Source organism: Calidris pugnax, unplaced genomic scaffold, assembly GCF_001431845.1.
Source record: "Calidris pugnax isolate Ruff unplaced genomic scaffold, ASM143184v1 scaffold8, whole genome shotgun sequence".
In the NCBI taxonomy this organism is placed as follows: domain Eukaryota; kingdom Metazoa; phylum Chordata; class Aves; order Charadriiformes; family Scolopacidae; genus Calidris; species Calidris pugnax.
In genome coordinates this window covers 13,249,596-13,262,259 of record NW_015090830.1, presented here as the reverse complement: position 1 = coordinate 13,262,259, position 12,664 = coordinate 13,249,596, and the positions used below count along the sequence as shown (strand labels likewise).

At 40.5% G+C, this 12,664-nt stretch overlaps 1 protein-coding gene across 2 annotated transcripts in view; it reads right to left on the bottom strand.

Annotated features, from left to right (window-relative positions):
* PHLPP1 (PH domain and leucine rich repeat protein phosphatase 1) overlaps positions 1–12,664 on the bottom strand; it is a 141,723-nt gene that overhangs the window by 47,543 nt on the left and 81,516 nt on the right. For both annotated transcript variants that reach the window (XM_014941018.1, XM_014941019.1), the window contains exon 4: positions 643–809. In XM_014941018.1, the coding sequence (XP_014796504.1) occupies positions 643–809 (167 nt within the window). The remainder of the gene's footprint in view (positions 1–642; positions 810–12,664) is intronic.

Sequence of the window (12,664 nt, the reverse complement as noted above, 5' to 3'; positions counted from 1 at the left end):
TTATATTCAATATGGAAACATTTAACTTTCTGAATACAGAAAGCCTGCTGGTTCCACAGGACACACACATTAAATCATTCAGATCACAGATCGTGCTGCTGTCTACCCAATTTCACTGTGTTCTTGGATGAGCTGCAATGGAAAGAACAACTGGAAGGTCACAGTTACTAGGAAGGAAGAATTAGGGTTGAGCAGGAAGAGGACATGAATCAGGCTGAACTTAATAGATCATGGCTTTCTTTGCTTGGGGTGGGGGGGTAACAAAAAACTACTAAGTCAAGTCACACACAGTACCGTTCCTACCTAGAATGCACCCTTTTGACAGGCAGCTCAACAACTCCTATTCACTCATGTGAGTCAAAAACTGAAGAGCTACTGTCTGGCCTCAGTAGGTAGATAAAAACAACACATTCTGTAAACTGCATTTTGGGTTGAAAATAGCCTCCTGTTTACAAGAAAAACATTAAGTTTCTTATGAAAGCCAGTCTGTTTCTAAGACACAGAGTTAACCAATCTCTGAAGCATTACAGCCAGGCAAATCCTCCACAAGAGAAGGTAGTAATTTTTTAGGAAAGTTCCCGCAGACCAGTGGTCACTTGGCCCCAAGAGCAGAGGAAGACCAGTAGAACCATATGACCTTACCTTTGTAATTCACTAAGCGCTCTACTTGTGGATGGGCTAGGGTTTAGCCGCAGGAAGTTCTGCTTTAAATTGAGATGAGTGAGGTCTTGGCTATAAAACAGGTTGGCAGGCAGGTGCTCCAGGCTGCAGCATGAAAGATCCACTGAGCTTATGCGCTGTGATGCAACCTGGAAGTCAAGAGGTACACCAATGTGTTAATACTGTAATAAAACAAGAACTTTTCCTTCACCCTCTACTAGTATAAGATAAACTGCTTTTAAGCACAGCAGAAGTCAATGCCGGCACGTATAGCTGATCTAACACAGTTTACATCATTGCTGCAAGTTATGCCACGATTGCTTGCTTTGTCGGAGTGCTAAAACCAAGTCCAGAGATGGCTATCAGGAGGAAAAGCACAAAGGTTTCTCAAACTAGTAAGCAAAGTGGATTCATTTTCATCAATCAAGTTACGAGATACTCTACGACCAGAAAAAACAGGTAAGAGATTTGACATACACTTTAGTTTAGTCATTTAATTAGAAAGTAAGAGCAGCAAAAACATAGTGCAAAAATTTTCTATATTGCTGCATGACTGGTCAGTATACCCAAGTGAGTGGAGGTGAGGGGATAACAGTCACCACCCAGCCTCGGTTCCAAGGGTCAAAAGCAGGTATTAAATGGCAGAAGAATTTGAGATCTTACTGGAGAAAAAAGTACCACAGCAGCAAAGCACCAAGCACTCATCTCTTCTCCATGAATTAGAAAACTGTCCAAGTGTGATAAAAACGTAACAAAAAGAAAACTGAGATTTACGGGTTTAGCACTGTTTTCTAGAAAGGGGAAGGTAAAAACAAAACAGTCTATAGAGGCTAAAGAAACCACACCACCTAGCACTACATAGCTAGCATCATTCCACTCAGACCTATAGACAACAAATTCAAGTTATAGCAACTCTTTCCATATCTCTAGGATACAGCTGAGTGAACTACATCCTGCCGCTTACTTATTAACTAGCCTTTATTTAAAAAATAACAAAACCCATAAAAACAACACTGCAGTGTAGAACTCTTATACTTTCTGTCTAATACTATTAAAAATATCCTTTCATAAAGTAGAGTCATGGAGCAAGCTACATGACAAAGCACCACCACTCAGCAGCACGATGCAGTGCACACTGTGGGGATGGAGGAGGCGGCCAATGCCAGAAGGATGAGAGGCATATTTGGAGCAGGCATGGCTTAGAACAAAGGAGGAGAAGCCAACAACTTCACCACCATTTTAGACTTCTGGGACCGCACAAACATTGCTCAAACAGTTGTATGTTCTGTCAGCTGTTCACTGCAAGAGAAGCAATCATTTCACAGAATCGCAGAATCATCATGGTTGGAAGGGACCTCTGAGATCATCGAGTCCAACCACAATAAAAAAACCCAACCCAACACACACAACACCCCACCACATCACACCCACCCACAAACCAATAATCTTGGGCACTAGAGCATGCCCTGAAGAGCCGTGTCTACACGTTTCTTAAATACCTCCAGGGATGGTGACTCCACCACCTCCCTGGGCAGGCTGTTCCAGTGCCTGACCACTCTCTCATAAAGTAATTCTTCCTGGCCCCACATGCTAGGATTCAGAACATACAAATACCACATTTAAGAGACAAAAAGAGGAAAAACCCAACAACTCATAATCAATATCCAGTGACAGTCTATAAGAGCTTCTGAACACTGATGAAGATGACACCACCCAACCTTCTGGGCAGAGGTACAGCTCTTGCCATAAAGTACCCTGAACCTGGAGACATCAGATTCTGCTGGCATAAGTGAAGTAGCTTCCCACCGAAATGAAGGCCAAGGAGTTTTTTTTCTTGTTTTTCCTCTCCAATGGAAGCCACACGGGCCTCAGGATAAGTGGTCTCTATTATAAACACACAGCCAGAGGAACAGACGGTGCAGTGTTTTTCTCTAATGTGACCGTTAATAATCCAGTCCTCCCACATGCATTAAAATGCTCAAATTTTTTGTTACGAGATTAGTTCAGTCCTTTTGTTACTGCAGCTACTATTTTTCTTCCATTTGTAGTATTAGACAAAAATTATTCATAGGCTATTCTGAGCAGTCATTTCTGAAAGCCAGGTATAAAGTCTGTTTATGGTGCCAGAACCTGCCCAGTACAGTACAATTCTCATTACACTGAAAACAGAAGAGATGAAAAAGCGCTGACTGTCGTTAAATTAGAAGGGAAAATGTGTAATTTCAGGTGTAATGCTTACATACACTGTTGCTCCAACTACTTGTTTGGAATGTGATACAAACAGTAATAAGCAACCCAGCAGTGCTTAGCAAGGCATGTTATTCTAAAAATATCTGAAGTACCAGAACGGGTAACTCTGAGTGTGAACCATGATAAAGCAGACAAACAAATCCAAATTCTGCTCTCATCTCAAAAAAGAATGCAAATCCTTTCTTAAAATCATCAAGCCCCATGAAAAAAAAATCAATTTAAAAGTGATTATTTTATAAGTTGTATGTTCTGGTTATTTTTTGCTTGACTGTTTTGGTGGGTTTTTGGTGGGGGTTTTTTTGGGTTTTGGTGGTTTTTTCTTAAGGAATCACTTTGTTATATGAAGAATTTCATTAAGATTTTCATGCAAGGGGCATATACTGAATGATGCCTCTACCAGAGAGATAACTGTAAAAGTTAATACCACATTTTAAAAGGTGTTAATTCTGGAATCAGCTTTAATTTTATTGAAGTCTTTTTTGCTAGCAAAACAGTACTCGAAGAATTAACTTCTGAATTGTTACAAGGAATACTCATATAAACAAACACAGTTTTTCTCACAGGCAGGGAATAAAGACTTTTCTATTTTCATTGCTCAATACTGTTTTGTAACAAATTCCTAGAGAACAGAGGAACAAGATGAAAAACAAAGAAGAGTGACAAAGAAGGACAATGTCTTAACAATACTTTCTTTGGTTCACCAGAAACTTTCATCAGTTGTTTTGAAGTCGACTATTGAAATTCTGAAATTATACTGTTCCCAAATCAAACAATAAAAGAATATTTTTATCTTGCAATCATCTTCAATTGGCTGAAATGCAGTAAGATTTCATGTGTGTGTTTGCTATTGTTTATTAAGAGCAAAGCATTTTTCTAAAAGATGATACAGTTTTTAATAATGGACTGGGTTTTCTTGACTCACTGCGGGGAATCACTGCAGAGATAAACTGATAATGGGTAAGAAAACGCTGACTAGAATATCCTTCACAGTCAAATTAAAAGCATTTGGGGGAACGTACATTATCTGCTGAAAGTAGGGTTTCCACTGGAAGAAAAAAAACAACCCCCAAGACATTCCACTGTAAATAAATACCATAAAAAGGTATCTAGGCTGCGTTCAACAGACCTGTGCTCCAAAAAAAACAGTGAAGAGAATCAGCGTGGTAGCAATGCTAGAGGGAAAGGCTTTCTAATACTCATGGAACCTGCATCAAATGCTAATTATGGCTTCTTTGGTGTTCTCTTCTGGAAAACTGAAAAAGTATAACTATTTTATATGCTTTACATACATATATAAAAATAAAAACACAAGCAGCACAGTTCATGACTCCCCAGGCAGAAGAAGCTGTTGCCCTGACCAAGCCCTCTGTCTTCTCATCATATCCTAAACTTCATACACACATAACACTTGTTTTCATGTGAAACCCCTGCTGCACTTCTAGTACTGATAAAATGGGGGAAACGGCCTGGGCAATGACCTTATTGAAAAGACGGTGTATGATGCCCTCTCAGTTATGGTAGCTACAGCATAAGCTGTAGAGTCAACATCTGTCTTTGCTAGAGAGGAGATACAGCAATTTGACAGCAGGGTAGCTCTAACACATAGCAAGATCTTGTGCCTTTTTGAAGTCCACTTTTCAAGTTGGGATTTTTAATGATCACAAATATAAAGAAACAAGATGAAACATGCAGCTTTCTCCATTCTCTGGATATGATTTTTAAACACTTTATGGTCATTGTACTGCAATGTCTCCCATTTTAATACCAGAGAAGCAGTAACGGGGTAAGGCCAAATTCAACCTTGCACATCAAACCGCAAAGGAAGACTTTTTTTCCAGTTCCTGTTGCAACATCAGTTATACAGCCCTGGCCCACAGCATTTTCAGTTTGGTTGTGGTTTTTGTCCAGTCTCCACACAAGCATGGCATACTGAAGTCCAGTTTCAAAGAAGACTACACAACTATAGCACGCGTACTACGAAGAGCCCTGGATCTACCCACTGCAAACACCAAAAAACTCTCACTGTGCTTTTAATTTCCCTCCCAGCAGCAATAAAGTGCAGCTTTATTCTGCATATACCACCACAAATAATGGTGCCAGAGAGCTCTGCTGGGCAGTACAACTTCTACTCCTCACTTAAGAGCTGCACACGTGACAAAGAACTAGGACTCTCCCAAATATGAAAACTCACTTTTAAACATGTGTTACTGGTGCCACAATAGTACTTACAAGTATAAACAACAATTTACAAAAGCCAGCGGTTCCTTAAATAAAAAAGGTTTCACCACAGTGTTTCAATTTTGATTTTTTCTTATTATTATTTTTAAAAAGGAAAGAGTATTTCAAGATTGGTCAAAGTATGGTATGGGTTCAGTGTAAATCTTTAGCAGCTGGCAATAAAATACAGAAAAACACTTGTATCAACCAATATTCTTGCCTCTTCTTGCTATGCAGGGCTAAAAAAAAACACTTTGCTTTGTCCATCAGTATAATGCCACCTCTGTCACCGAGCTATGCCACAAGACTGATTACTGTTTTTGTTTTAAAGCCTTGGCTATACTACAAAAATGATCTGTTGCTGACAATGGATGTCAGCAATGGACACAGCTGAACCCAGCTGTATGGACAAACACAAGCCTTGTTTACACAAGGACATCTTTTGGTGTGACCTGTCCTGTGAATTTAAACCAATGTAATTATGTCTTTTTCCTGTTTACCCTCATCCCATTCCCTATAGCTCTATTCAGATAAGAAATTACTATTTAGGACTTCAACAGAAGAGAATTAAAATAACTAAACAGCCCACACTGTACAGGCAGCCAAATCCCCAGTCTGTTTGAACTGAGTTGACGATGTTAAATTACACCTGCTGTAGACATGCTAATGCAAAGGCAGCGTAATTTTTCTCCTTTAGGATTTGTTTTTAAACAGTTCAATAATCATCACATCCCACCAATGCTTGCATAAGGCAGAACTAACCAGCTAGAAATATCTAAACCAACTGCTTAGAGCAAACAGGCTCCCCTCACCTCAGAACTAACCTTGCTTCAAATCCTAATCCTGCTTTCTATTGGAACATCAAAGCCCCGCTCGGCAGAGAGACCTCCCTCCGCGGAGCTGAACTCTGCAGCCAGGAAACACGTCGGTGCCCCTGGCCACAGCCAAGAGCTGAGGAAATGCTCAGACTGGTAAACAAACTAAAGCCAAAAAGAAATAAAAAGGTGTGGGTTGTTTTGTTTTTTTTTTTCCTTTAAAGCCGCCTATTTTCATTTATAAAATGACAGCTTTTAAAATCGGTGCAGTCCGAATGGTGAAAAGGTAATGGCTCTTCTGGCCTCTCCTTTTGTTTTCTTTCAAATATTAAATTAGATCCACCTTAACTCAAGCTAATGGCCTCGCAAAGAAAAGATGAACTCAGCAGAGGCTCGAAAGCACGTCACTCAGATTCACAAACCCAACAGGCAATGCCATAGGTAAGAGCTGTAATTGACTAGTACGAGGAAGGGCAGACTAATTGCCTAGTAAGACACATGCCAGCGTGGGGTGGCGAACATCCCCACATCAGCCCACCTCTGCGACACAAGGTGATGCAGCAAAAAGGCTCTGGTGCAAACACCTCATGCCAGTGAGACTCGGGGGCACAAAGGTTATTTGACTTGTCCCTTCTCTCCTCTTCTTAGCTCTGAACAAAGATTTATAGAGCATGCAGAAATAGCTCACTTCTACTTTTGGCCCTTGTGCAAAGCTCTAACAACTTAGCTGAAAACAGCAGTAGCAAATGTGTGTGAGGAGGGGGGAATGTGGAGTTAATAAAGCAGAAGTTGTGGTCCTTTACCTTCCATGATAGGAGTCCACAAGAAAATTTCATAGATGTGAAAGTCAGTGTCCCAGGTTTAGCATCAAGATCTTGAAAGTGAGATCTTGTCAAAAAAACCCTGACATTTGTCACACATCATTTGGAAGTGTTCGGTACTATCTGAAGTCATTACCAGAATACGAGTATTTTTGTTCTTCCAGGAGGAAATGTGCTTTTCTTCTAGAGATCAGGTACTGGTATCAATACTACACAGGGAGTGATATCAACGCTGTTACTTTGGTGGTAGTCACACTGGGACGTTCACACTGTAAGATCCCTGCAAGGACAAGGCTTAAGATGCAGCCTGGAGCTGAGGGACAGTAATTAGCTGTAGCATTAAGCTACTTATAATTCAGACATCTCCATTTGGTGGAGCAAGGAATATTAATATCCTTAAAACAGCTTGACTAAAAACAATTAATCTGTAAACATGGCAAGACAGGTGATAGTCTCACAAAAACTGAGAAACACCCCTTTTTCTTCTTAGAACTTGTGTTAAACTTTTTACCAAGACAAGCTGCTGTACTGCCAGCAATGAGCAGCCCTCCAGCAAAGACTTTCTTCCAGCATTTACTATATATTTCAGACTCTTGCTAGTGAGACTTCCAATAGCTGTTCACTTGTCTGAGTTTCCCCAGTCCCACATGGAGAGAGCCATGGGGTTTTGTTTATTTTTTATTTGTTTTGAATAAGAGGTTATGCTAGGTCCTCAGTTTGAGCTACGTTCTTCCTTATGCAGCTGCATCATATGGATTAAATCTACAGTGAGATGAACTCTTTTCATGACATTATTTCACAGTAAGTCAGAAAGGCCTTCTGACCCAAGTGTTTTATAATGCAAACAGCCATTAATATAGCTCTAGTGGCCTGGGGCCTAAAACTGGTCTCCAGCTTTCATTTCCTCTTCTCCCTGGAGACCTTCTTCCTTCTCCACTGACTACAGAACCCTAAGGAGACCAAATGTCCCTAAAATTAGTTTTCGCTAATAATTCCTCTCCTTTTTTCCCTCTCTGCTAGGCTTTGCTTCAAAAGGCTTCCAGTGTTCCAGCCATTCAGTTTCAAGACTGACTCAGTTATCACCTTACATGTACTGAAGTACTGTGCAATATATCAGTCCCTCCAACCCCCTCCAGCCTCATGGGACCTGCTCCCCAGACACTTACATTCCCCTGAGCTTCATTAAGAGCAAAGTTACATTCCCCCGCTCACTCCCACCCCACTACCCCCAGAGATTACTGAACACACTTTGGGATTCTCCTGGATTGAACACACCTTAAAAGGTAACATCTGCAACACCTCACTGAGCTTCTAGCTGTAAGCCACGGTGATGCTTTCCTGCATTTATGCAAGAGCTTCACAAATTCGGCTTCAATAATATCAGAACCTGATTTAGAGGCTTCAAAAGACATTACTTGAAAGCTATTCCAGATGTGTGGGCGATACCTAGTTTTCCATTCTCACTCTTGGCTGCAATGCTTCAGTAACTACCACAGACTCTCTAAATTTCAGTAAGGAAAAAGAAGACAATTAAAATAGTGAAGTGATAGGTTTTTTTCTCTAGAACAGAAATCAAGAGAAAAGCTTGTAGTCACCAATTACACCATTTTGGAATCAGCTCAACTATTTTGACATGGAAAACTAACCAGCCGAGCCAAACCACCAAGCTTCCCTCCTGAACCGTTAAGAGAGAGACTACACTGAAACACACTCAGAAATTAATTTCCAAAACACCAACGAACCTCTAACAACAAAAGGCGCAAAAGAATATGTTTTGCAAGGAAAGAGGAGGAGGAACACTTTCAAGTGGTAGCATGAAAAGAGAAACAAAACTGGCTTCATGTTTGCTTTCCCCATTCTTTTGCCTTCAGACTTGAGATGCCAAGAAGCCACCCTTAGCAAGAATGACCAGATGCAGAGCAAAGGACCCAAATATTGCAGATTTCACATACACACAAAAAAGGAAGTCAAGTTCCACACTGAAACCAGAGGTTTGTTTATGTTTGAGTGCTTTAATCATTGCCAAAAGGAAGCTGTGGGTTTATTTCTAGGGATCTATTTTTAGAGAAAGCATTATCTCAATATTGTCATTTTATGTTATTAGAGGGAAAAAATGGTTTCCTTGTACTAAACTTAGACTCATCACGTTTCCTGCAACTAAGAATCAGCTCAAAAAAAGCCTCACTGAAAAATGTGAAAATCTTTCAGGTTTGTGTGTGTGGGTTTTTTTCCACTAGATGTTGAATCAACAGTTGCACTCAGGCTAATGGTACTTCTTAGTCTCACAAACGTGAAAAGAAAACCTGGATAGTTGTTATCCTCAAAGAAAATAAGCTCTGGATTTGGTTAAAGGCCATTTTCAAAATAATGCCACTGATGTTGGCATTATACTAAACTCATTTTTAGGTCATACTAGTATAGAGACTCATTTTCAAGCCTCCAAGCGCTACTGGCTTAAGAAACAAACCAACTACTGCACGGTGACCCTCTCAGCTACCAGTATGTCCCTGACCTCCAATCTGTCCCCAATGCACACAAACATGGGAGCCCAGAATCACAATGGGACATTCAAACACATGGACTAAAACTACAAAGTTGTAAAAAAATGTCAGAAAACTCCTAACTACAACACAAATAGTGTTTGCTGCGCACAACAATTCTCTGTAGAATTACCAAAGGTAATCAATAGCAAAAGGTAAAAGAAAATACTCCTCTAGCAATGCAGATATCAGAAATTAAGGTAAAGTTCTCTATGGTTTTCTTCCAGAAGCAGGATAGCCATTGTTCAGGAGACTAAACAAACACTTGAAGAGGAGACACTGCATCCAGTGACTCAAAAAGATAAATGGGCTGTATTATAGTGCAGCACTATAACAAGTAACAGCTCAAATAAATTACTTGACCCTTGGATGTGATTTTTCCATGCACTTGCCATTGGCACTGCTCTGAAGCCAACGCCTAGGAAAAAAGGTATTCTGAACTGGTTCTGACCAGTAAGCATTAGAAAAGCCTATCAATAATGCTTCCAGAGAAAACTGAGGTTTGGTAATAAAATCTCTGCAATGACAAACTCTGTAAAGATGTCACAGCTCATTATAGTATCTAGAAAGACATAGGGAACTGGTCAATTGGCTAGTGGGCAAGCCAATACAATGTAGCACAGATTTAACCATGAGACTAGCAGCTTCAAGCCTTCTTTAAAGGCTGAAGGCTGTGTTTTGTATTAAAAAAAAAGCTCTACAAAGTCTGTGTTCCTCACTGAAGTTGGAATTTGCACTTCAGTCTTCCTCCTGGTTGACCATGCCTGATAAGTCAGACATTAGCATCTGACAGTATCTGAAATAAAGATGAAGCTATAGGCACAAGTGGATATGGCTTATTACCCATCATTTTAATTAACGACCAGAATCTTTTGTGCTGAAGGAAAAGGCAGTCCTGTGGTTGATTATCTTTTAGTAGCTCAAAGGTGGATGAAGCGCAGCTGAAAAGCAGGGACATCTCCAGCAGTAATGATCAATCATTGCTCACTGCATTTCCTCAGCCCTGTTTCTGTGAAACACTTGCACAAGCTGATCATCCTGGTCTCCTATTTTGAATGTGTTTGCAGAACTGCAATCAAGTTCAGGAATTAATTTTTAAATTCTATAGTTTATTTCTTTAACTATAGTCTGTAACGCCAAGCTTGTATGCAGTCAGAACCCTGACCTTTTTTCCTCAGCCGAAAGAAAAATCCTATTACTAGAGTCATAGATCAGCTTTGTCATCTTCACACCGTTAAGAGTCACATTTCACAACATAGTTTCCGCACAGTCGTCAAACTTGTACTGAAAAAATAGCCATAAGACTGAGGCAGTTGGTCAGAACCAGGTAAGGTGAAGAGAGAAAAAAAGCTAAAAAGTGAATTTTGCACTGCTGCTTCAGGTAGTTCTCTGTACAAGTTGAGGAAAGATGGAGACCGCTGCTGTAAAGGCTCCTGCATTACTTGCCTGTACAGTATAAACTAAATTCAGATCTGTTGTTATTTTCTGCTAGTTTCATGGTGCAAATAAATGTACAAAGACAGCATTCTGCACTGACATGAAAGGAGTAAGACCAATATGGCAGCACGCCCTTCTCCCAGGAATTTGCTATTCTTGCTATTTTTAGCACTTTTTAAACATAATGTACACTGACATCATAATTTAGTCTCTCCTTTTTCACAGCAGGCTAAGGTCATCTGGAACACCACACACATTTCCACTGCAGACTTGAAGACCAAGGTGACCGAAGCAAGGAAGGGAAAATACAAAGGCACTCGGGAGAAAACTCTTGAGTTTGATAGTTCTCAAATGAAGGATCTGGTTTTGGATGTTCCTCATTTAAAATAAAACAGGAGGGCTGTTTTGTGTATAGGTGCAGATCCACCCTGGCACCTAAGCCCCACACAACAGCTTATTTCCCATTAAACACACTGTCACTACGGCCACAGCTGTGCAACTCAGCCTGGGAAGCAGTGGATGGTGCACACACAGGTCTGTCCATCCCTACCTGCCTACACACGTCGTGCAGCCACGCAGAGGCAGCTTATACGAGGCAGCTATACATTATTTATAGCCCTTGTTGTCTCTCATCGCCTTTCTTCCTCTACCTGCCCAGCTGAACCGAGCACTAAAGCAGGAAATAATTGTCGCATGAAGCTGTCGCCACACTTTCTGCTCTTCTCAAGTCCAGAGGGGAGAAGTTCTGCAGGGTCAGATAACCTGCCTCAGCATGCCCAGTGATGCATGCTATTTCCAAGAAGATAAAATTCTGTGACGCATTCCTGCTTAACCCCTGCGATACCGAATTCCATTTTAATTGTCTGCCTTGGAACATGGAGGACTGATGGCCCTTTTACTCCATCCAAACCATCCATGTTATGAGTTGTGTGGTGGTAAAGACACGTCCATTCCACATGCTGGAAAGCATTAAACTAATCAAGTGTCAAGCAGTAGGAACTCGCCATCACACCCCAAATCTAAGCCTCACAACGGCAAGTTCCACCATTCAGTAATACTTTATAAGTAAAACCTTTCTCCACGACGACAAAACTTCTCTCTCTAGCTACATTAAGGATGTAGCTTTTTAGCTTTTGGGAGTGGCAAACGACAAAAGCCCTCGTCATGTCCTCTTCTCTGTTAACTGCACATTTTTCACCCTTTTGCATTTTGAGATTCAAGTAGTAAATAGTGGAAGATCAGAATCACCCTGCAAGTTAATTGTGTGGGTTCCAGAACCATCACATCAACTTTATGCAGACAAAATTTTTAAGGCCATGAAGATGTCCCTTTCTTCATCCTCTGCTCCCCCTCCCAGTTGCATAAGCTTATTTTTCAACATTTGGCAACAGAACGAACATATTAGATCACAAAGGACCAAATTTGTTGTTGTTGTTTTCCTTTTGAGCTTCCTTAATTAGGACTCCAGTATTTGGAAAGTAAAAGGAAAGAAATGCACTGTGGTACAGAATTCTATCAATATTAACGAACAAGCCACATTTCCAGCTTTTAAAAATATTCTGTTTGAGGCTAAATCAGCATATCTAAAAGTGACCTATTTGGAGTAAGTATGTCACCAAGTTCGATATTTAGGTCAGTATTTGTGCAATAATTCCAGTCTGTCCTGAAATCAGGAGTTCTGTTCACGTCAGGACACACGCATACAAGGAAAGTAACCCTAACACCTATTCACAAATCCCTTTCAAAAATTTACCGGGGCAGAGCACAAGAGCTGCCTTGGCTAAGAGAGATTTCACTGTTAGAACGAATCAGATTATACAGGAGCTATGCTCATTTTTAAGCAAATTGAGCCCAAGTTCCTGCAGACATGAATTCAAAACTTTTCTAGCATACATATATTTATTGCAGGAGTGACGCATTAAGA